Source organism: Bos indicus x Bos taurus, chromosome 27, assembly GCF_003369695.1.
Source record: "Bos indicus x Bos taurus breed Angus x Brahman F1 hybrid chromosome 27, Bos_hybrid_MaternalHap_v2.0, whole genome shotgun sequence".
Classification (NCBI taxonomy): Eukaryota; Metazoa; Chordata; class Mammalia; order Artiodactyla; family Bovidae; genus Bos; species Bos indicus x Bos taurus.
In genome coordinates this window covers 34,085,699-34,107,601 of record NC_040102.1, presented here as the reverse complement: position 1 = coordinate 34,107,601, position 21,903 = coordinate 34,085,699, and the positions used below count along the sequence as shown (strand labels likewise).

The window sequence follows — 21,903 nt, the reverse complement described above, 5'->3', positions numbered from 1 at the left end:
AAATAAAAACATTGGCAGTTTGTCCAAAATTCTCTAATTTTTTTCATGATACTCATGTGAATAACATTTTTGAGTAATAATCCACATAACTAAGGTTTGAGCCCATTACCTTAAAATTCAGTAATTTTATATTAGCTATATTTATTGTTAAATTATAGACTTGTATTCTGAGGCTAAGCAATTTTCAGGAAGCAATGGTTACATAAAAATGTAATGTCGATGTGTTTTTAGTCATTCCAGTGGTGTGAAGTTGTTTAGTAACTGCAGCGTGGAAGATTTTTTACGTTTTATTTCAAAGCCAAAGTCCCAGTGTCTTCAAAACCAGCCACGTTTAGATCCAACATACAAAAGTGCAGTTTGTGGTAATGGAAAAGTTGAAGAGGGAGAACAATGTGACTGTGGCAATAAGAAGGTTGGTACAAATTTGGAAAACTATATACCAGAATTACACCAAAAAGTATTAATTTTATAGTATAATACTGCTATTTCACCTAATTTATCAAACTTGCTTTTTAGCAAAGGCCTTAAGAATGCATATTAGGATTATATTAAATTAATGACTACACATATATTTTTATATGTGAATTCAGCAGTTTGTAGATTATTCATACTGATGATTTTCAGGGTCTTAATCCTTCAGCTGAATTGACCAAGGTTTATGCTTCCCCTCTTGTGTATACACTTCCTTAGTATTTTTTTTTTGTAAAAAGTTTTATTTTTATTGCAGTATAGCTGATTTACAATGTTGTGTTAACTTCTGTTGTACAGCAAAGTTATATTTATATATATATATATGTATATGTATATGTATATATATATTATTTGGGCTTCCCTGGTGGTTCAGTTGTAGAGAATCCATCTGCAATGCAGGAGAGACATGGCAGGAGTCCCGGGTGAGATCAGTGGATTGGGAAGATCCCGTGGAGAAGGAAATGGCAACCCATGCCAGTATTCTTGCCTGGGAAATCCTGTGGGCAGAGGAGCCTGGAGGCCAGGGGTCGCAGAGTCAGACATGACTTAGCAACTAAAACAATAACATGATTGGCTTGTGGAGCTGCAAATTACAGTTTCTAAACATAAAACTCTTTATGAAAACAACTGTTGAAGTATATCTGATTTACAGTGTTGTGTTAACTACTGTTGTACAGCACAGTTATTCATTTTATATATGTGTGTATGTAAATGCATTCTTTATTATATTCTTTTCCATTATAGTTTATTATAGGGTACTGAATCTAGTTACCTATGCTATACAATGGGGCTTCCCTGGTGGCTCAGATAGTAAAGTCTGCCTGTAATGCAGGAGACCCATGGACCTCATTATTTATCCATTCTATAAGGTAATAGTTTGTATCTGCTAACGCAAACTCCAAACTCATTCCTCCTCCACCCAGAACCCTTGGCAACCACACCCCTTGTCCTCTGTTCTGTGTGTCTCTTTCAGTTTCATAGATCAGTTCATTTGTGTAATATTTTAGATTCCACATATAAGTGATATCACATGGCATTTTCCTTTCCCTTTCTGACTTACTTCATTTGGTATGATAATCTCTAGGTCGAAACATGTTGCTGTAAATGGCATTATTTCATTACTTTTTATGACTGAGTAGTATTTCATGTGTATATGTACCACATGGTCTTTATCCGTGCATCTGTTGATGGACATTTAGGTGGTTTCCATGTCTTGGCTACTGTGAATAGCACTGCTGTGAATATAGGAATTCATGATATATTTAAATGATAGTTTAGTGATAGTTTTAATTTTAAATGATAGTTTTTCCAGATATGTGTTCAGAAGTGGGAATGCTGGATCATAGAGCAACTATATTTTCAGTTTTTCAGGAATCTTTATGATGTTTTCTGTAGTGGCTGCACTAACTTACAATCCCACCAACAATGTGGAAGGGTTCCTTTTTCTCCAAACCCTCTTCAGCATGTTCTTTATAGAGTTTTGGTTTTTTTAATGATGGCCTTTCTGAACGTGTCAGGTAATATCACACTATAGTGTTGATTTGCATTTCTCTAATAACTAATGATGTTGAGTATCTTTTCATGTGTCTATTGGCCATCTGTATGTCTTCTTTGGGGAAATGTCTATTTATGTCTCCTGCCCATTTTTCAACTGGGTTTATTGGTTTTCTGTTGTTGAGTTGTACAAGCAGTTTGAAATTAAGCTCTTGTCAGTTGCATCATTTGTAAATGTTTCCTCGCAGTCTGCTAGTTGTCTTTTGACTTAGTTTGTTTCCTTTGTGGTGCAAAAACTTGGAAGTTTGATTAGGTCCCATTTATTTATTTTTGCTTTTATCTCTATTGCCTTGGGAGACTGACCTAACATGGCTATGATTTATGCCAGAGAATTTTTTGCCTATGTTCTCTTCTAGGAGATTTATGATATGTCTTTTATGTAAGCCATTTTAAGTTTCTTTTTGTGTATGGTGTGGAGGAGTGGTCTGACTTCATTGGTTTACATGCATCTGTCCAGTTTTCCTGGGGCTTCCCAGGTGGCACAGTGGTAAAGAACCCACCTGCCAATGCAACAGATGCAGGTTGGATCCCTGGATCAGGAAGATCCCCTGAAGAAGGAAATGGCAACCCACTCCAGTATTCTTGCCTGAGAAAATTTTACCCTCTGGAATCTCATAGAGATAGGAATGACATTAATTAGGCAAAATAGTTCTGGAAAATACTGCAAACTTTGTGTGCCCTAGGAAGTAGCATGCCATAACCCATATAAGACTACTAAAATCCATGATTTATTTTTTGTAACTTATTGAAAATGTTTGCCCAATTAACTCTATTTCAAATCCCCAGGTATTTAAAAATGTGCGTGTGTGTGTGTGTGTGTGTGTGTGTGTGTGTGTGCGCGCGCCTGTGTGTCTGTCTTCTCTCTCTCCATCCTTATTTCCTATCAGTTGCTTTTTATTAACTCTAAAAATGGAATTTTAAAACACAGAACCACCAGTTACAGGTTACAGATGAATTATAACATAAAACAAGACTGTAATACATATGGATGAACGATTAAAGGTGATGATTTCAACTAAGTTCAGAAATATCATTTTGTATCTCTTCATCTTTAGATAATTATAAGCAAACTTTGAATATCCTTTAAAAGGTAAAGACATCAAAATACAGTAGATTCATAAAAATTGACTAAGAACTAATCAACTTTTAAAATCATAACTTATGTTTATTTCACATCTTGTGAAATAACTTTGTTATAAGAGCCAAAAATCTCAATTTCTTAGCTTTTTAATTTTATTTTACTTTTTTAATTAAAAAAAGTTGATAGTGTATAGCTGATTTATAGTGTTGTGTTCATTTCTGCTGTACAGTAAATCAGCACAGTTGTTCAGTTCAGTCGCTCAGTCGTGTCCAACTCTTTGAGACCCCATGAGCTACAGCACACCAGGCCTCCCTGTCCAACACCAACTCCCAGAGCCCACCCAAACCCATGTCCATTGAGTCAGTGATGCCATCCAGCCATCTCATCCTCTATCGTCCCATTCTCCTCCTGCCCTCAATCTTTCCCAGCATCAGGGTCTTTTCCAATGAGTCAGCTCTTCGTATCAGGTGGCCAAAGTATTAGAGTTTAAGCTTCAACATCAGACCTTCCAATGAACACCCAGGACTGATCTCATTTAGGATAGACTGGTTGGATCTCCTTACAGTCCAAGGGACTCTCAAGAGTCTTATCCAACACCACAGTTCAAAGGCATCACTTCTTCGGCTCTCTGCTAAGTCACTTCAGTCGTGTCCGACTCTGTGCGACCCCATAGACGGCAGCCCGCCAGGCTCCCCCGTCCCTGGGATTCATTCTCCAGGCAAGAACACTGGAGTGGGTTGCCATTTCCTTCTCCAATGCATGAAAGTGAAAAGTGAAAGTGAAGTCGCTCAGTCGTGTCCGACTCTTAGCGACCCCATGGACTGCAGCCTACCAGGCTCCTCCGTCCATGGGATTTTCCAGGCAAGAGTACTGGAGTAGGGTGCCATTGCCTTCTCCGTCTTCGGCTCTCAGCTTTCTTTACAGTCCAACTCTCACATCCATACATGACTACTGGAAAAACCATAGCCTTGACTATATATCCACTCTTCTTTAGATTTTGTTCCCACATAGGCCATTAGAGAGTATTGAATAGAGTTCCCTGTGCTATTCAGTAGGTCCTTATTAGTTATCTATTTTATAAATAGTAGTGTATGTGTCAATCCCATCTTCCAATTTTCTCTCCCTCCTCCCGAAATAAACTTGTGGGTATTGATGTCTTGGCTTTGGTGGACTCCAGGACCTCAGAAAATCCTACTACCAAAATAGTCAAGCTTAGTGATATACAGAACACTTGGTTTAGCACATTAGGTAATGAATAAATGTTAAATAAATTAATGAATAAGTGGCTTTATATTTTTCCATTTGCCAACATTTAAGTTAAGCATCTGTCTATATATTATGTAATATGCTGTCCTTGTTAAATATCTGTTTAATGTAAAGTTGGAAGATATTTCAGAGCATTTGATTTGCCTTTCAGGCTTGTGACGCCCTGCCAGATACGTGCTGTGTCGCTGACACGTGTAGATTCCAGCCTGGGTCAGCTTGTGATACTGGACTGTGTTGTGAATCTTGTGCTGTAAGAGTCTTTAAACATTTTATTACCTATATTAGTAAAGCTATCATTTTTTATAATATTTAAATGCTCACATTCTGCTTTACTCAATATTGTTTAACTCATCCCACCAGTTTATACCAAAAGGACACATATGTAGGGGTTCCACTGATGAATGTGATCTCCATGAATATTGCAATGGTTCATCAGCAGCATGTCAAGAAGATGTGTATGTTCAGGATGGGCATCCGTGTGGACAGAATCAATGGCTCTGTATCAGTGGAATATGTGTGGATGGGATAAAACAATGTTTTGACATATTTGGTGAAGGTATTTATTTTAATTTGACTGCCTGTATATGTATTTTTCTGGAAACTGACTAATATACCTATCTTTACATGTATATATTAGAAAGGACAAAGGATATTATGAAATGAAGCAATTAAAATGTCAAAAATACTTAAATTAATTTTTAAAATAAAATAAATAAAATGTCAAAAATAATGTTAAACTCTAGGAGAATAAAAATAGAAAAAGATAACATCCCCAGGAAAAATAAATGAAATAAAACTCAGTCACTTCAATAAAATGCAGCATCCAGAATAAATAAGTATTGATATAACTCAAATATTTGTTTTGTAATCTAAGATAAATACAAGAAAAATAATATAGTAATTAAAAACTAAAAACTAATAAAGAGGAGAACAACAAAAGCATTTAACATATTTGATTAACCCAAAAGAAGGCAAGAACAGAGTAAACTAAATAACATAGGATGTGAAAACAAATAGTAAGGCTGGTTATTTATATTTACATACTTATAAGTTACATTAAATATAAATCCTGGGTTCAGTATTAAATTGAGAGAAAGAGTATATCAAGTAGTGACAGAAGCAATTACAAGAAAATGACTAGAAAAATCAAGGCATGTTGCATTAATGATATATTTTTAAAGGCTGTAGAATATAGTGAAACCAATGACAACAAATTTAAAAATCTCTATAGCAGAGAAACTTTGCCTATCTTAGGGAACAACTGACAGCTATTTATGTTCCTACGGCCATATGCAGCTTCTGAATGTTGAAGATCAGTCTTGGCTTAGCAGAGATCTTCAAGGAAAACAAAAAAAGAGATCAAATAGAAAAGTTTTAGCAGTTGGAATTTAAGGAGAGGGAGCTGTCAAAATCATAGACTATTTTTCTTTGAGGTATCCTCATCCTTGGAACTCGGCAGCTGCTCAGAAACTTGGTGAATTCAATTTAAAAAATTAGAAAGGCATTATGAATTTTTGTACAGCCACAAGATGATCAAAGACCAAATGGTAGAGGAATTTTCCCTTAAAAGTTCTTAGTCTTCCTCTAGAAGATTTTGCTACATTTAGAAGTGCCTTTGTTGGTAGGCTAGGAAGCTATTCTGAGGACTAAAGAGTATGTATTTATCCCTAGCAAGCTTTCAGTGAAGAGAAGATAAATACTGCAAGGTTCTGAATCAGTACAAGGGTCACACCCAAGATAACAAGGTGAATCCAGAATAAAACAGCCTTGGCTCATAGAATTGCCTGGTTGTACTTAGGCGATCTCTGTCTTGCCCAATCTGCCTGACTGTTCCAACCTTCATATAGTTGCATCATGTTTTGTGATTTATTCTGCCAATCGCTTCTTTTTGATTGCAGTGCTTACTCATATAAGGTAGCAGTTCCAATTGCTATTTTACTATGTGTTTTCAATATTTTATTTTACCTTCTGTTCCTCAATAACATCTGTGTTGAATAGAGATTTTCTAGTGTAATAGTTCAATCTCTCTGTGATTTATTTTACTGTATGTATTTAGTTATTTCTGAATGGTTTGCTTGGGTGTTACAATTACTATCTTAAGACATTCAATTAATATTGATTTCATTTCAACAGTAAACCAAAACTTAGCTTATGTTCTGTTTCTGGCAAGTATCTTCACCTAAGTCTAAATGACAAAGTTTTATAATAATTGTTTTTATGCAATGGTCTTTTAAAATCTACAGAAGAAAGTCCAAACAATAAATATATTTGCACTACCTATTATATTTTCTTTTACTTTATTTGATAGTTGACTATATTAGCATGAAGTGTTACTTCATGTGGATCCTAGTTACCTCCTCCTGTCCTTTGATTTCAGCCTTAAGGATGCACTTTAGTAGATCTTACTGGAAAGGTTTGCTAAAGGTGTTTCTCATTGTGTTTGTCTTGGAATGCTACAATTTCTCCTAATTTTTTTAGGAGAGTTTAGCTGAATATAGAATCTTTAGCCTTTTCCTTTCAAAATTCTGTCACCTGGCTTCCCTCGTCCCTAATAAAGAGTGTAATCAGTTTGACCTTGATCTGTGGATTTCTTTACGATTATTCTATGTGTATTTTTTTAAACCTTTTTGTAAATATGTAGATAGATATAGATACATCATTAAATATGAAAAGTTTTCAGTCATTTCTTAAAATATTTCACCACCCTTTTCTATTTTTTCCTCATTTTTGGAATCCCTATGTGCCAATATTTCATATGCTTGATGTTGCCCCACTGATCCATTAAGCTCTCTTTACTTTTCATTATTTGATTTTCTTTCTTTCCTCATACTGGATAAACTCCACTGGTCTATCTTTAGGTCAATAAAGCCTGCGAGATTAAATCTATTGATTTTAAAATTTCTGTAGTGAAGTCTTTCATTTTAGTTAAAATAGTTTTCAGTTCAGAATTTCTATTTGGTTCCCTTTTTTTTATTTAAAAGTCTATATTAGCATTTCCCATTTAGTTTTTAAGAAATGGTTTCCTCTGGTAATTTTAACATATCTGTAATAGCTATTTTAAGTCTTTGTGTACTGGATTCAAAATTTGAGATCTGTGAGGATATTTCCCATTGGCTTTTTTTTTTTCTAGGTATGTAGCATACTTTCATTTTTTTGCATGTCATGTAAAATTATTTTTTAAAGCTTTTTAATTTTTAGAAATTTTAGACAATATATTTTAACAATTTTGATTCAGATTTCTCCAAGGGTTTTTGTTGTTCTTATTGTCTTACTGACTATTTGTTTAGTGACTTTCCTGGACTAAATTTTCAGGTTCTGTATTCTGTACTACATGCAGCCACTGAGCTCTTTGCTAGTTTTTTCTTTTTCTTTTAATTTTTTTAAATTTTCTTTTAACTTTTAATCTCCCCAAATTCTTTTTATTTTTAAGTCAGGCTTCCCAGGGATAACTCCTAATTAGCACAATTTAGTGCCAAGCTGAAACCTGTCAGATACTCTTCAATGCTTTGACTGTTTATTTTCTATCCACAATGCCAAGGGACAGTTTCAAGCTTCAAGGTGGTTTGCAAGACAGGCATAGCTTTCACTTCTTGCTAGTTCAGAACTTAAATATAATCCAGAGGAGTGACTGGGGACTTCTCTTTCCTAGAATTGTTCTTGGAATGTGTACATCTTTTCAGATCCAGTTGCGTATTTGAGCTTTTCAACATTCCTTATGATCATCTAGTTCTCCAAAGTTTCCTTTTAAATTCCCAGAAGGCTCTTGTTTGCCTCAACTGCTGCAGTGTTGCTGTCATATTGCTATTATTTCAGTATTTCCCTAGGTGTGAGGCTCTTTTTCCCACTGAGCTGAGCTCTTTTTCTTGTTGTTTTTCAGTCGCTATATTGCTTTCATATCTTTGCAGCCCCATGGACTGCAGCGTCCCTGTCCTTCACTATCTCCAGAGGTTTGCTCAGATTCATGTCCACTGAGTCGGTGATGCTGTCTAACCATCTCATCCTCTACTGCCCTCTTTTCCTTTTGCCTTCAATCTTTCCCAGCATCAGGGTGTTTTCCAATGAATCAGCTCTTCACATCAGGTGGCCAGCACCAGTCTCTGTAAGAATATTCAGAGTTGATTTCCTTTAGGATTGACTGATTTGATCTCTTTGCAGTTCAAAGGACACTCGAGAGTCTTCTCTGGCACTACAATTTGAAAACATCAATTCTTCAGCACTCAGCCTTCTTTATGGTCCAGCTCTCACATGTGTACTTGACTACTGGAAAAATCATAGCTTTTACTATACAGACCTTTGCTGGCAAAGTGATGTCTCTGCTTTTTGATACTCTATCTAGGTTTGTCATAGCTTTCCTTCCAAGGAGCAAGTGTCTTTTAACTTCACAGCTGCAGTCACTGACTGCAGTGATTTTGGAGCCCAAGAAAATTAAATCTGTCACTGCTTCCACTTTTTCTCCTTCTATTTGCCATGAAGTGATGGGACCCGATGCCATGGTTTTTGTGTTTTGAATGTTGAGTTTCATGCCAGCTTTTTCACACTCCTCTTAGAAAAACACCCCCAGAATAGAGATTTTCTAAGTAAGTAAAAGTTTGAATAATTGTCTGACTACGCTTTGTTGCTTTTAACAAAGCTCAAAATAGGCCAGACCTCTTCATTAGCTGTAAGGCTTTTGGCTACCATGCTGCTGAAGAAAGATGAGAATATCTCCAAGGTAAAACATCACAAAGCCCTCTGTCTTAAGAACTGTATCCACCAGGATTCCATCAGAGAAACAGAATCTCACCCAAATCTGATGCCATCCCTTCAAGCCAGAGCTTCCAGATAAACAAAGGTCTCTTTCACAGCAAGACTGAGTGTGCATTTCAGCCAGTTATCTGTGCTGTGTTCTAGGGCCATTAACTGGCTAGAAACTCTCTCCCATTATTACTGTTGACTTTAAAAACATCCACAACCTAAAAATTGAGAGTTTTGTTTTATTCGGTTGGAATTTTTAGGGCTTCAAGCTCAAGAGAGAGAGTCTCAAGTAACCCTGAGAAAACTACCCCAAAGAGGCGAGGGAAGGAGCCAGGTTACATGGAACTTTTGCAGTGACAGGAAAACCAAATATCAAAAGATTATTGTTAATTAAAGAAAACCAGATAACCCAAGTTAATGAATTTAGCACTTTTCTGTGTATGGGAAGATGCAAGAGTCTGGGCTCACTGAAATCATTCCTTTGATATGCACCTCAGCTATCTGGAGCCAGTGTTCTGTGTCTTTGACATCGTGAGCTTCCCTGGGGCTTACTATAGGGTACAGCTGTAGTCTGATGACCGCTAGATCTCAGGTATTCTCCTTCCTGAGTTCCCTCAAGGTTCACCTGCTCACATTGGAGGGCTGCAATCCCCGAAGACTGTGATATCTCTAGTTACTTATACAGCAGGAAATATTCCATTTCTCATTACCATTCCATGGGACCCAGGAATGCAAGTGCCTCTGGTCACTAGAATCAGATGACCAAGGAATGTCCCTGGGAAGAAGCCACACAAATGAGAGCACCACATGTAAAAAGCCAGAGCCTAAGATGTATGTGAAAGCTCGCTTCCAGAAAATTCTGGCACTCTGAGGTGTGGCAGGTTGAGAACCGAAAGATAGCGCTCACCCTCCAAAGTTTCAGTGAAGGATCCCAGCAGGTCCCTGTTTAATCAGAAGCCTGACCCTCAGGACACAGCTCCTGAGGTAAGCTCACAGGCCTCTCTTACAGAAGGACTGGGCTCCTCTAACTGTTCCCTTTTGTCCTGCCCTGGATATTGTAGCCAGTTAAGAACTCTTTCTCCCTTAGTTACAGTCTTGTGGGAACCTTGAGCATAAACCACACTGGCCATCAGAAGCATTTCACAATTCTCTACAGCCTTGTAGGTCTCATAGACATGAGCCTGTTTGTTATCAATGTTGGAGCTTTCAGGGGCTCATCTTTCAGCTACAGGATTTAAAAGCTGTGGCACCTGATGTGAGTCAAATACTTCACTGCCTCAGGGAGGAACTCTTGGTTTTGAGTTCCCTCCCAATTGTGGGATTGGTGTGCTAGGGTGAGTTTATGGCAAGAGTGTGTCTCAGCCTTTCCTACCTGCTTCAGTGTGGCCTTTCTCTTGTTTGCTCAGTGTAAAGTGGTCATTCCACCAGTTTTTAGCTTTTCTTCACTAGAAATTGTTCCATATGTAGCTGTAGATTTGATGTGTTTGTGAAAAGTTGCGAGTTCAAGATTTTTCTGTGTGTACTTCACCATCTTGAAATGGAACCTCTATTTCCATCAGCATTTTAAAAAGATTACTCCATAGTTATATGACTTGCATATTTCTGAAGAAAAATCTATCATATTGTATCTCTTTTCTCTTTAAGCCATGAAGATTTTTTTGGTCTTTGGTTTTTATCAGTCTCCATATTATATATTTGAATGTGTGTTTGTGAACCTGTAGTTCTGCTTAGTGTTCCTAAGTGTCTTGTGACTGTGGTGTAAACACTGTACTATTATACAGATTTCTAAATTTCAAATTATATTTGTTTGTCTCTCCATAATTATCTCAATGTATTTATTTTTGATGCTCTGCCTTCTTAAAGATTTATATCTCTATAATTAATTTTAGTGTACACATACCTTGGTTCTTGTAATTATTTTAACATATGTAGATGTCTTTGTTTTATATTTTTTCTTGAATGCTTTATATAAAGACATATTGTTAGTCAAAAGTTTTTTTCTCTGTCTTCATCTACATTTTTTACTTACAGAAACTGTGTTTTCAGTTTAAATGCTTCTCATATAAACACTACATCTTGTATGAATACATCCATCTTTTTCTTCTGCTAAGTATATGAAGAAAGAGACCAATCACTTTAATTGAATTAGAAACCAAAATTGTTAAGGTTCTGTTAGAGTTTTTGTTAAGTTCACTCTATATCTAGTTCACTCTTATTTCTAGGGCATAACTCTCCAGGACTTTCAATTGAGAGATTGTATGTATGTAACCACAGTGCAGAAACTGCAGACAAATAATGCTCTGCTTTCTGGAAGTCATTTATTTATATTTTAATTTCCTTCTCTTTACATGTTTCACTTCAATTCAGTCGCTCAATCGTGTCCGACTCTTTGCGACCCCATGAACTGCAGCACGCCAGGCCTCCCTGTCCATCACCAACTCCCGGAGTTTACCCAAGCTCAGGTCCATCAAGTCAGTGATGCCATCCAGCCATCTCATCCTCTGTCGTCCCCTTCTCCTCCTGCCCTCAATCCCTCCCAGCATTAGGGTCTTTTCCAATGAGTCAATTCTTCGCATGAGGTAGCCAAAGTATTGGATTTTCAGCTTCAGCATCAGTCCTTCCAATGAACACCTAGGACTGATCTCCTTTAGGATGGACTGGTTGGACCTCCTTGTAGTCCAAGGGACTCTCAAGAGTCTTCTTCAACAGCACAGTTCAAAAGCATCAATTCTTCGGAGCTCAGCTTTCTTCACAGTCCAACTGTCACATCTATACATGACTCTGGAAAAACCATAGCCTTAACTAGACGGACTTTTATTGGCAAAGTAATGTCTCTGCTTTTTAATACGCTATCTAGGTTGGTCATAACTTTCCTTCCAAGGAGTAAGCATCTTTTAATTTCATGACTGCAGTCACCATCTGCAGTGATTTTGGAGTCCAAAAAAATAGTCTGACACTGTTTCCACTGTTTCCCCATCTATTTCCCATGAAGTGATGGGACCAGATTCACATGTTTAGAAGCAGGAAAATGTCTTAAGAGGGGACTGTACTATATGTTGAGGCCCCCCAAGTCTCTAATTTTATCACTATAGTAAATGATCCTCCAAATTTGGCCTTCTTTATGTTCTGTTTCCCCTGGGTAAGCTTATAATTTTGATCCTCTCACACAGAACTAGGTTTGCAAATGACCTCTGGGATGAAAATCATTGCTTTTTCGCAGTTTACTACTGCCTCTAGGACTTACAACTGAGATCCTGATGCTGAGGCTCCTTTTATGTTCTCATATTTCTTTGTGGTTAAATCAAAGGTTTTTGGCTTAATCTTCCCATTAGAGTAATGATAAACTGCTTTTTAAGTAGATAGAATCCTATGAGAATTAAGCACATAATGTGTGTGGATTGGATAGTAAATATGAAAATAAATCAGTTGTGATTCCAAGATTTTTTGGTCTGGGGAAAGAAGGATGAAAACAAAAGATGTCATTTTAATGATTTGTCTTGAAAACACATTTACACAGAAACACTATTGACCAATAAGTCAGTTATTTGTTTAAAATGTTTCTTATATACATATATGTTTCAGACTTACTACAAGTTAGAAGATAAACTGCATACTGTGGTTAATCCTAAGGTATCTGTTTGGGTAGTAGACAAGATGCTTTCAATATTTAAATATTTCACTGAAGTGTTTTTTGTGTGTGTAACTTTAATTAAAACTATTTTATTTTCAATTTTGTATTATGCTCTTATGTTGTACAATATTTTAGGCAATCTCAGAATAAATGTACTCATTAATTATTTTAAATGCAGCAGCAGTATGACTAACCACACACTGTTTTTTTCAGGCACATCTTATGCTCCTGCAGAGTGTTTCCAGAGGCTTAATTCTATGAACGATCTGTCTGGGAACTGTGGCGTAACTCCTACTGGGTTCACACCATGTACCTCTGAGTATGTTCCAGGAAATCTATCTGAGAAATGTTATTTATTGTCTTAAATTTGAAAATACCATGAGATAATTTACTTTATACGTAAGCAAAATGTCACTTTATCATGAACTAAGACTATATTTAACCAAACTATAAATAAGTACAGAATGTCTGTACTTACCTTTCTCACACATCCGAGCTCTCACTTGTACTGTCCCACAGAGCATTTCATTTACCTATAGGTACATTAATTCCCCGTTAGTTAGAAAGGTAATTTTCATTTTTGCATGCTATCACTTTAATTTTACAAACGATAGCCATGGTTTAGTGATCTAATAAAAGTGCATGAATTTCTGCTATCCAGGAAGTAAAGCACTGTGTTTAAGAACATGTGCTCTACAGGCAGCCATCTTGGTTTCAAGAACTAATCCCGATGGTTACCTACTGCTGTGGCTTTGGACATGTGCCTCACGTTCCTGAGGTGTAAAACATGAATACCGGTTTCACTAACATCACTGGGCTTGTGCCAGTATGGAATTTAGATACTCTAATAAACACACCTAGAATGGGGCTGACACGCAGTATGCACAATATGAGTGTTAATTGTTAATTACTATGTGCCTGCTATGTCACTGTAGTCATGTCCGACTCTTCGTCACCCTGGACTGTAGCCCACCAGGCTCCCCTGTCCATGGAATTCTCCAGGCAAGAATACTGGAGTAGGTAGCCATGCCCTCCTCCAGGGGATCTTCCCCACCCAGGGATCAAATCCAAGTCTCTTATGTCTCCTGCATTGGCAAGCAGGTTCTTTACCATTAGCACCATCTGGGAAGTTCTAATTACTATGATTATTATATGTATATATTAGAACTAGAATGTTACTGTGATATTTTTATGCTATTTCAAACATGGTTTGATATCTAAAATTAAAATTCTATAAAAAAAATTTGTTTGCATGAATAGCAAGAAGATTTCTCATATAACCTTTACTCATATTTGCCAGTGGCTTGCATTTTGCCCAGTTGCTTTGTCCTTCTGTTTTTCAAATTCTCCTCTCCTTTCCTCCTTTCAAAATTATTTTCCTAAACCATTTGAATGTAAATTGGATAGTATGCTTCATTATCCTTAAATAAACCATTGTGTCTTTCTTGGGGACAAAATTTTTTAATGGCTATATTGTAGTCATCAAAATTCACAATAAAACTTCATTCATTATCTCAATAAAGTATTTACAGTTCTTTGCTTTGTTCAGGAGCAAATCTAGAGTCCCATGTTTGCATTAGTCATAATGTATTTTTAAACTTTAATCTAGAACATTTTCTTTGTTTTATTTGTTATTTTTACTTTTTTAAAAAATACTACAGGCCAATTATTTTGTAAAATTTTTCTCAAACTGGGTTTGATAGTTAGTTAGATTCGTGTTATAAATTTTGTCATCCTTGCCACTAAAGTGGTGTTGTACCATCAAGTGTGATTTTCAAAGGGTACATCCCAATTTCTCTCTGTGTGGGATATGTTAGGTTAAACTATTTGGTAAAGTTAATTTTCTTTAGGTCTCTCAATTGTAAAGTTACTCTTTCCCTTTGTGTCTAATGCATAATTTGGGGGGGAGTTAATACTGAGACTATAGGCATATTCTGTTCTTCAAACTTTTGCCCTCTAGTTTTAAAGTTCACTGATAATTTTCTAATTCCATTATTGCCTGTCTTTAAGCTAAAAATGTATTGTAGAAAGAAGTATTCCCTCCTGCTTGTTTATTTCTGTATTTGTCTATATCAGTTCAGACTCAGCAATTGTTACTTGACTCAATAGTGTAGAATTATTAATAAATTATTTATTTATTAATAAATTAATTGTTATTTATTTAATTATTTAATAATTAATTAATTACTATCATTTATTTTAATGCTTACTTTCTCAAATTGTCTCAGTTTTGGCTAGTGAGAGTTTACTTTAACTGGCCACAATGTTTTTTTCAAAAGTCTGTATGATACTTTAAAAACTTACAAATTTCTCTAGCACAAAAAAAACAGACATCCTAGGACACTTATTATATTTTCTTTTTTACCCTTGCTGTGGATTCAGCTATTTCTCTAAATAAACAAAGGAATTTCCAGCTGCCCTTTATCAGAGAAGAGTACTTAGAAAACAAACATCTCAGCACCAGTTGTGCCCATTTCTACTGTTTTTCATGATCTCTAAGTCTTCTCAGTGAACAAAGGTAGAACATACAAGTATCACATATTTATTTCTATATCCACTTGTTGTATCTCTGCTTTTAAAACATGAACTTATAGTGATCATTTTATGGCAAAATACAGCTTGCATTTATGAACTGCTTTCTTATATGCTCGAGCCCTGAAGCACAAAAATTTGTTTCACAATTGCTAAAACATATTCTGACTAAAGGAAACTTTCTAGCTATTGTGATTATATTCTCTTTTAAATCATTGATCTTTTTATATTAGCTGCTCTGAGGTGCTTATCTCCTAACTACATTATCTGGGTCATTTTGGCATTGATATCTAGTGCTGTATTTGCTCCTATATCGTGTTTTAAGTGTTGCATAACATTTATGATTTTCTGTATACCTACTTACAAACATTGCATTAGTTTCACATGTAAAACATAATAATTCAATATTTTTATAAATTACACACCATACAAAGTTATTAGACAATACTGACTATACTCCCTGTGCTGCACTATTACATCTCTGTGGCTTATCTATTTTATTATACCCCTGGTGGTTTGTACCTCTTAATCCCCTTCACCCATTTGGTGATTTCCATATCCTTCTCCGATCTAGTAACCACTAGTCTGAATCTGTGAGTATATCTCTGTTTTTCTCACCTTTGTTTGTTTTATTTTTAGATTCCACATACAAGTAGAAGCATATGCTATTTGTTTTTCTCTGATTCATTTCAAAATGCATGAACCAATATGCTCTCCAGGTCTACCCATGTTCTTGCAAACAGCAAGATTCCATTTTTTTGTGGCTAATATTGTCATATATATATATATATATATATATATATATATATATATATATATATAAAATACACAACTAACATACATGTATCTCACGTCTATATACATCCATCTAATGGTGGGTACTTAGGTTGCCTCCATATCTCAGTCTTAGTCTCTCAGTCATGTCTGACTCTTGGCAATCCCATGGACTCTAGCTTCCCAGGCTCCTCTGTTCATGCAATTCTCCAGGCAAGAATACTGGAGTGGGTTGTCATTTCTTCTCCAGGGGATCTTCCCAACCCAGTGATCAAACCCAGGTCTTCCGCACTGCAGGCAGTTTCTTTACCATCTGAGCCACCAGAGAAGCCCATATCTTAGCTATTTTAAATAATGCTGCAATAAACATTGGGGTACCTATATCTCTTTGAAGCAGTGTTTTCCTTTTCTTCAGATAAATATCTAGGAGTGGAACTGTTGGATTGTATGGTATTTTAATTTTTTTGTTTTACGAAACTCCATACTGTTTTTCATGTACAAAACCAATTTCCACTAAGAGTTTACTACAGTTTCTTTTCTCTGCATCCGGACCAGCCCGTGTTTTTACTGTCATTGTTTTACCCTCTTTGGTCTCTTTGAAAATAGCCATTCTGACGGATGTGAGATAATACCTCACTGCGGTTTTGATTTGCATTTCCCTGATGATTAGTAATGTTTCGTGCCTTTTCATGTATTTCTTGTCTCTCTGTATGCCTTTGGGAAAATGTCTATTCAGGTCCTTGTTGTTGTTGCTGTTGTTTAGTTGCCAAGTCATGTCCCACTCTTACAGCGTTACTCTATAAGTTACTCTTATAGACTGTAGCCTGCCAGGCCCTTCTGTCCATTGGATTTCCCAGGCAAGAATACTGAAGTGGGTGCCATTTCCTTCTCCAAGGGATCTTCCTGACGCAGAGATAGAACCCATGTCTCTTGCATTGCAGGTGCATTCCTTACAACTGAGCCACCAGGGGAGCACTATTCAGGTCCTATGCCCATATTTTAACCGAATTGGTGGGTTTTTCTATTGAGTTGTATAAGTTCTTTATATATTTTGGATATTAACCCCTTTACAGATATCTTCTTCCACATTGCTTTTGTGTTTTGACCATGGTTTCCTTTGCTATGTAAATTCTTTTTAGTTCAGTTGGGTCCCATTTGTTTCTCTGCTTCTGTTGCCTTTGCCTAAGGAGATCAAAAAAATATACAAATTATTAAGGTGAATGTCAAAGAACATACTATGTTTTTTTAATCTTTTTATTTTATTATATTGGCATATAATTGATGATTAACAATCTTGTGATAATTTCAGGTGGACAGAAAAGGGACTCACCCATTCATAAACATATATTAATTCTTCCCCTAACTCTCCTCCCATTCAGGCTTTCAATAGCATTAAGCAGATTTCTCTGTGCTATACAGTAGAATCTTGCTGGTCATCCAATTTAAAATATAACAGTGTGTACATGTCCATCCCAAACATCTTAACTATCCCTTTCCCCCATTCTCCCAAGCCTGGCAACTGTAAGTTCATTCTCTGAGTCAATAAGGCTCTTGTTTCTGTATTAGTTTTCTGTCTGAATGATATGTTCATTGATGAAAGTGGGTTATTAAAGTCCCTCACTCTTATTGTGTTACTGTCTATTTCTCTGTTTAAGGTTGTTAGTATTTGCTTTACATGTTGAGGTGCTCCTATATTGGGTGCATATATATATTTGCGATTATTATATCTTCTTTTTGGATTTATCCCTTGATCATTATGTAGTGTCCTTCTTTGTCTCTTATGTCTTTGTCTTAAAGTCTATCATGTGATGTGCATATTGTTACACCAGATTTCTTTTATTTTCCATTTGCGTGGAATACCTTTTTTCCATCCTGTCACTTTCTGTGTGTGTGTGTCCTTAGTTCTGATGTGGGTCTCTTGTAGACAGCTTACATATATGTCTTATCTTTGTATCCACTCAGCCAGTCTATGCCTTTTGGTTGGTGCATGTAATCCATTTACATTTAAGGTAATTATCAATATATATGTTCCTACGGTTGTTGTTCAGTCACCATGTCATGTCTAACTCCCTGGGACCCCATGAATTGCAGCATTCCAGGTTTCCCTGTACTTTATTATCTGCCTGAGTTTGCTCAAATCCCATTGCCTGGAAAATCCCATGGACAGAGGAGACTGGTGGGCTACAGTCCATGGGGTTGCAAAGAGTCAGGCAACTGACCACACACACAGCCACAGAAGTAGCAGTAACCTGTCTACAAGGGAAGGATTCAATCCAATGAGAAAAAATACAATCCATTACCAAGACATGTTTATGTCCATAAGACAGAGAAAGCTGAATAAAATCTACTTGCTGATCTACAGGTGGTACATTAGACAGTTTAAAGTAACCAGGAGAAATGCAGACAGATTTTCCTGAATTGTGTTTCAGACACATGGGACAAAGTAGGCACTCTTTGCATTAATGTTTCCATTAGTTCATAAAGTGGACCAATGATTCAACGCATGCCTGGTAGTCAGTAATGGCAGTTTATTTGGAAGGGTTTAGGGTCAGGAAGCAACAGTTAGAACTGGACGTGGAACAACAGACTGGTTCCAAATAGGAAAGGAGTACGTCAAGGCTGTATATTGTCACCCTGCTTATTTAACTTATATACAGAGTACATCATGAGAAACACTGGGCTGGAAGAAGCACAAGCTGGAATCAAGATTGTCGGGAGAAATGTCAATAACCTCAGATATGCAGATGACACCACCCTCATGGCAGAAAGTGAAGAAGAACTAAAAAGCCTCTTGATGAAAGTGAAAGTGGAGAGTGAAAAAGTTGGCTTAAAGCTCAACATTCAGAAAACAAAGATCATGGCATCTGGTCGCATCACTTCATGGGAAATAGATGGGGAAACAGTGGAAACAGTGTCAGAATTTATTTTTCTGGGCTCCAAAATCACTGCAGATGGTGACTGCAGCCATGAAATTAAAAGACACTTACTCCTTGGAAGAAAAGTTATGACCAACCTAGATAGCATATTCAAAAGCAGAGACATTACTTTGCCAACAAAGGTTCGTCTAGTCAAGGCTATGGTTTTTCCTGTGGTCATGTATGGATGTGAGAGTTGGACTGTGAAGAAGGCTGAGTGCCAAAGAATTGATGCTTTTGAACTGTGGTGCTAGAGAAGACTCTTGAGAGTCCCTTGAACTGCAAGGAGATCCAACCAGTCCATTCTGAAGGAGATCAGTCCTGGGTGTTCTTTGGAAGGAATGATGCTAAAGCTGAAACTCCAGTACTTTGACCACCTCATGCAAAGAGTTGACTCATTGGAAAAGACTCTGATGCTGGGAGGGATTGAGGGGAAGAGGAGAAGGGGATGACAGAGCATGAGATAGCTGGATGGCATCACTGACTCAGTGGACATGAGTCTCAGTGAACTCCGAGGGTTGGTGATGGACAGGGAGGCCTGGGGTCGCAAAGAGTCAGACATGACTGAGCGACTGAACTGAACTGAACTGAGCCTTCTTATCACTAAATTTTACCTATGTATCTTTTTATTCTGAACTAACTGCAGATTCTTGGGAAATTTCAAAAATAACCTAGAAAGAATACAGAGGACCCCTATATACTTCAGCTGTTTTCCCCAAATAGTAACACCTCAAATGACTTATATATCTTACCTGTAGTAAAATATCCAAGCCAGGAAGTTGACACTGGTAAATTCACAGACATTACTCCTCATATATCATCAGTTTCCCATGGATTCATTTGTGGTGTGTGTGAACGTGTATGTTTGTTTGAATTGCCATCTTGGCAATATTGCACTGCAAAGTGATAAACATAGAATGTCTAGGTTTATTTCAGTGTTCTTTCCTTTGTCTCAATCAGGTTTTAGTTTTCAGTGTTCAAGTGTTGCATGTATTTTAAGTATATTGCTGAATGTTTTGCTTTTGAAAATATTGTGAACAGAATGGTTCTCTAAATTTTATTTTCTCATTGTTCACTGCCAGTATCTAATAATAATAAAAATAACAATGCAAATCATATATTGATCTTTTATATTGTGTGAACCTCATAAATTCTCTCTTTCTCTCTTTTTGTGTGTGAGCTTCTTAGTATTTCCACGTGCAGGATCATGGAATCTGCAAATGAAGTCTGAATTATCCTTTTCTAATTAGGATACCTTTAATTTGTTTTTCTTGCTTGACTGTATATATATCTACCAAAATGTTGAACTGTAAGTAGAGAAAGAAAAGATTTACTTATTACCAATTTTATGAGACAAATTTAGCCATTACCAGGAAGTTTATTGTTAGCTGTAGTTTTTTTTGTTAATACCCTTTATCTGATTTGGAAATCCCCCCTATATTTCTACTTTTCTGAGAATTTTTAATCTTACATGGTGGTTGTATTTTTTCAGTGCTTTTCATATATCTATTTTCATGAATCTGTTTTTGGTGCATTTTCCTATTGATATAATTTATTACATTAATTTGTTTTCAGATGTTAAAACTCATGAGCCATGTTCTTATTATTCACTCTGACAGTGTCTGGCTTTTAATTGATTGTTTATAGACCATTTCCATTAAAAGTGATTACTGATGTACTATCTTCAAATAACAGAATAATAGTTCACATTCAAATGCTATAATTATTCACTCCTTCATGGGTAGTGAAGGTGTACTATAATAGTTTCCCAATTCCTCCATCCAGTCCCTTGTGAGGCTTCTTGTTACTTATTTTGCTTATACATATACAATAAATATCCAATACATTCTTCATATTATTGCTTTGAGAAGATAGTTATCTTTTAGCTCAGTTAAGAGTAAGAAAAATACACACATTTTTCTTTCAATTTTTTCATTTTCTGATGCTGTCCCTCTTTTATGTAGATCTAAACTTCTGACACAAACTTCTCTTCTGCGTAAAGGACTTTTTAAAAAAATATTTCTTGCAAGTACAATATGCTCACAAAGAATTCTATCATTTTTTGTCTGAAAAATCTCTATTATTTGAAAGATAATTTTACTGGACAGAGAATTCTTAGTTAGATTTTTCTTTTCTTACAGCAGTCAAAAATTCCTTCCAAATCTTAACTGCATGATTTTTAAGTGAAAAGTCTGCTGTAATTCTTATCTTTGCTCCTCTAAGTAAGGTGTGCCCCAACCTAGCTGCCTTTGAGAGTGTCTCATTGATTTTGATTTACTTTAGTTTAAATGTGATATATTTATAGATGGTTTTTATTTTGATATTTATCCTGCTTGGCATTTTCTAAGTTTCTTGTATTTGTGTTTTCATGTCTGTCAATAGTTTTGTGAAGATCTTGTTCATTATTTTTTTCAAGATTTTTCCTATTCTGTTTCTTCTCCTTCTGCTGCTCTTATTACAAGTATGTTACACTTTCTGTAATTGTCTTATAGTTCTTGGGTTTTTCTATTTTTTCCTCCATTATTTTGTTTTATTGTGATTCAGTTTGGGAAGTTTCTATCAATCTATCACTGAGTTCTCTGAAGTTTTTCTTCTGTGGCTTAGATTGCATTTTATTGATGAAAGCTTGGAAGCCATTTTTAAATTTTTGTTAGGTTTTTTATGCTTTTATTTTCTCTTTATTCTTATAGTTTGTTCTTACAGTTTTCATATCTCTGTTGATGTTGTTTCTCTGGTCTTTCATGTTGTTGACTTTTGCTTTTTAAACCTTTAAAATATTAACCAAAGCTATCTTAAATTTCATATCTAATAATTCCAAGATCTATTTTATATTTGATTTGTTTCTGATGCTTATTTTATCTCTTTAGACTGTTTTTTTTTCTTGCCTTTTAGTATAAATAGTACTTTTTTGTGTTGAAAGTTGGTCATGTTATATAGGGTAGTAG

At 36.0% G+C, this 21,903-nt stretch overlaps 1 protein-coding gene across 1 annotated transcript in view; it reads left to right on the top strand.

Moving 5' to 3' along the window:
• The window catches only part of ADAM2 (ADAM metallopeptidase domain 2), a 102,697-nt gene that overhangs the window by 59,116 nt on the left and 21,678 nt on the right, over window positions 1-21,903 (top strand). Inside the window, exons 12-15 of the mRNA XM_027530038.1 lie at window positions 232-412; window positions 4,524-4,622; window positions 4,733-4,928; window positions 12,951-13,056. Coding sequence (XP_027385839.1) covers window positions 232-412; window positions 4,524-4,622; window positions 4,733-4,928; window positions 12,951-13,056 — 582 coding nt within the window. The remainder of the gene's footprint in view (window positions 1-231; window positions 413-4,523; window positions 4,623-4,732; window positions 4,929-12,950; window positions 13,057-21,903) is intronic.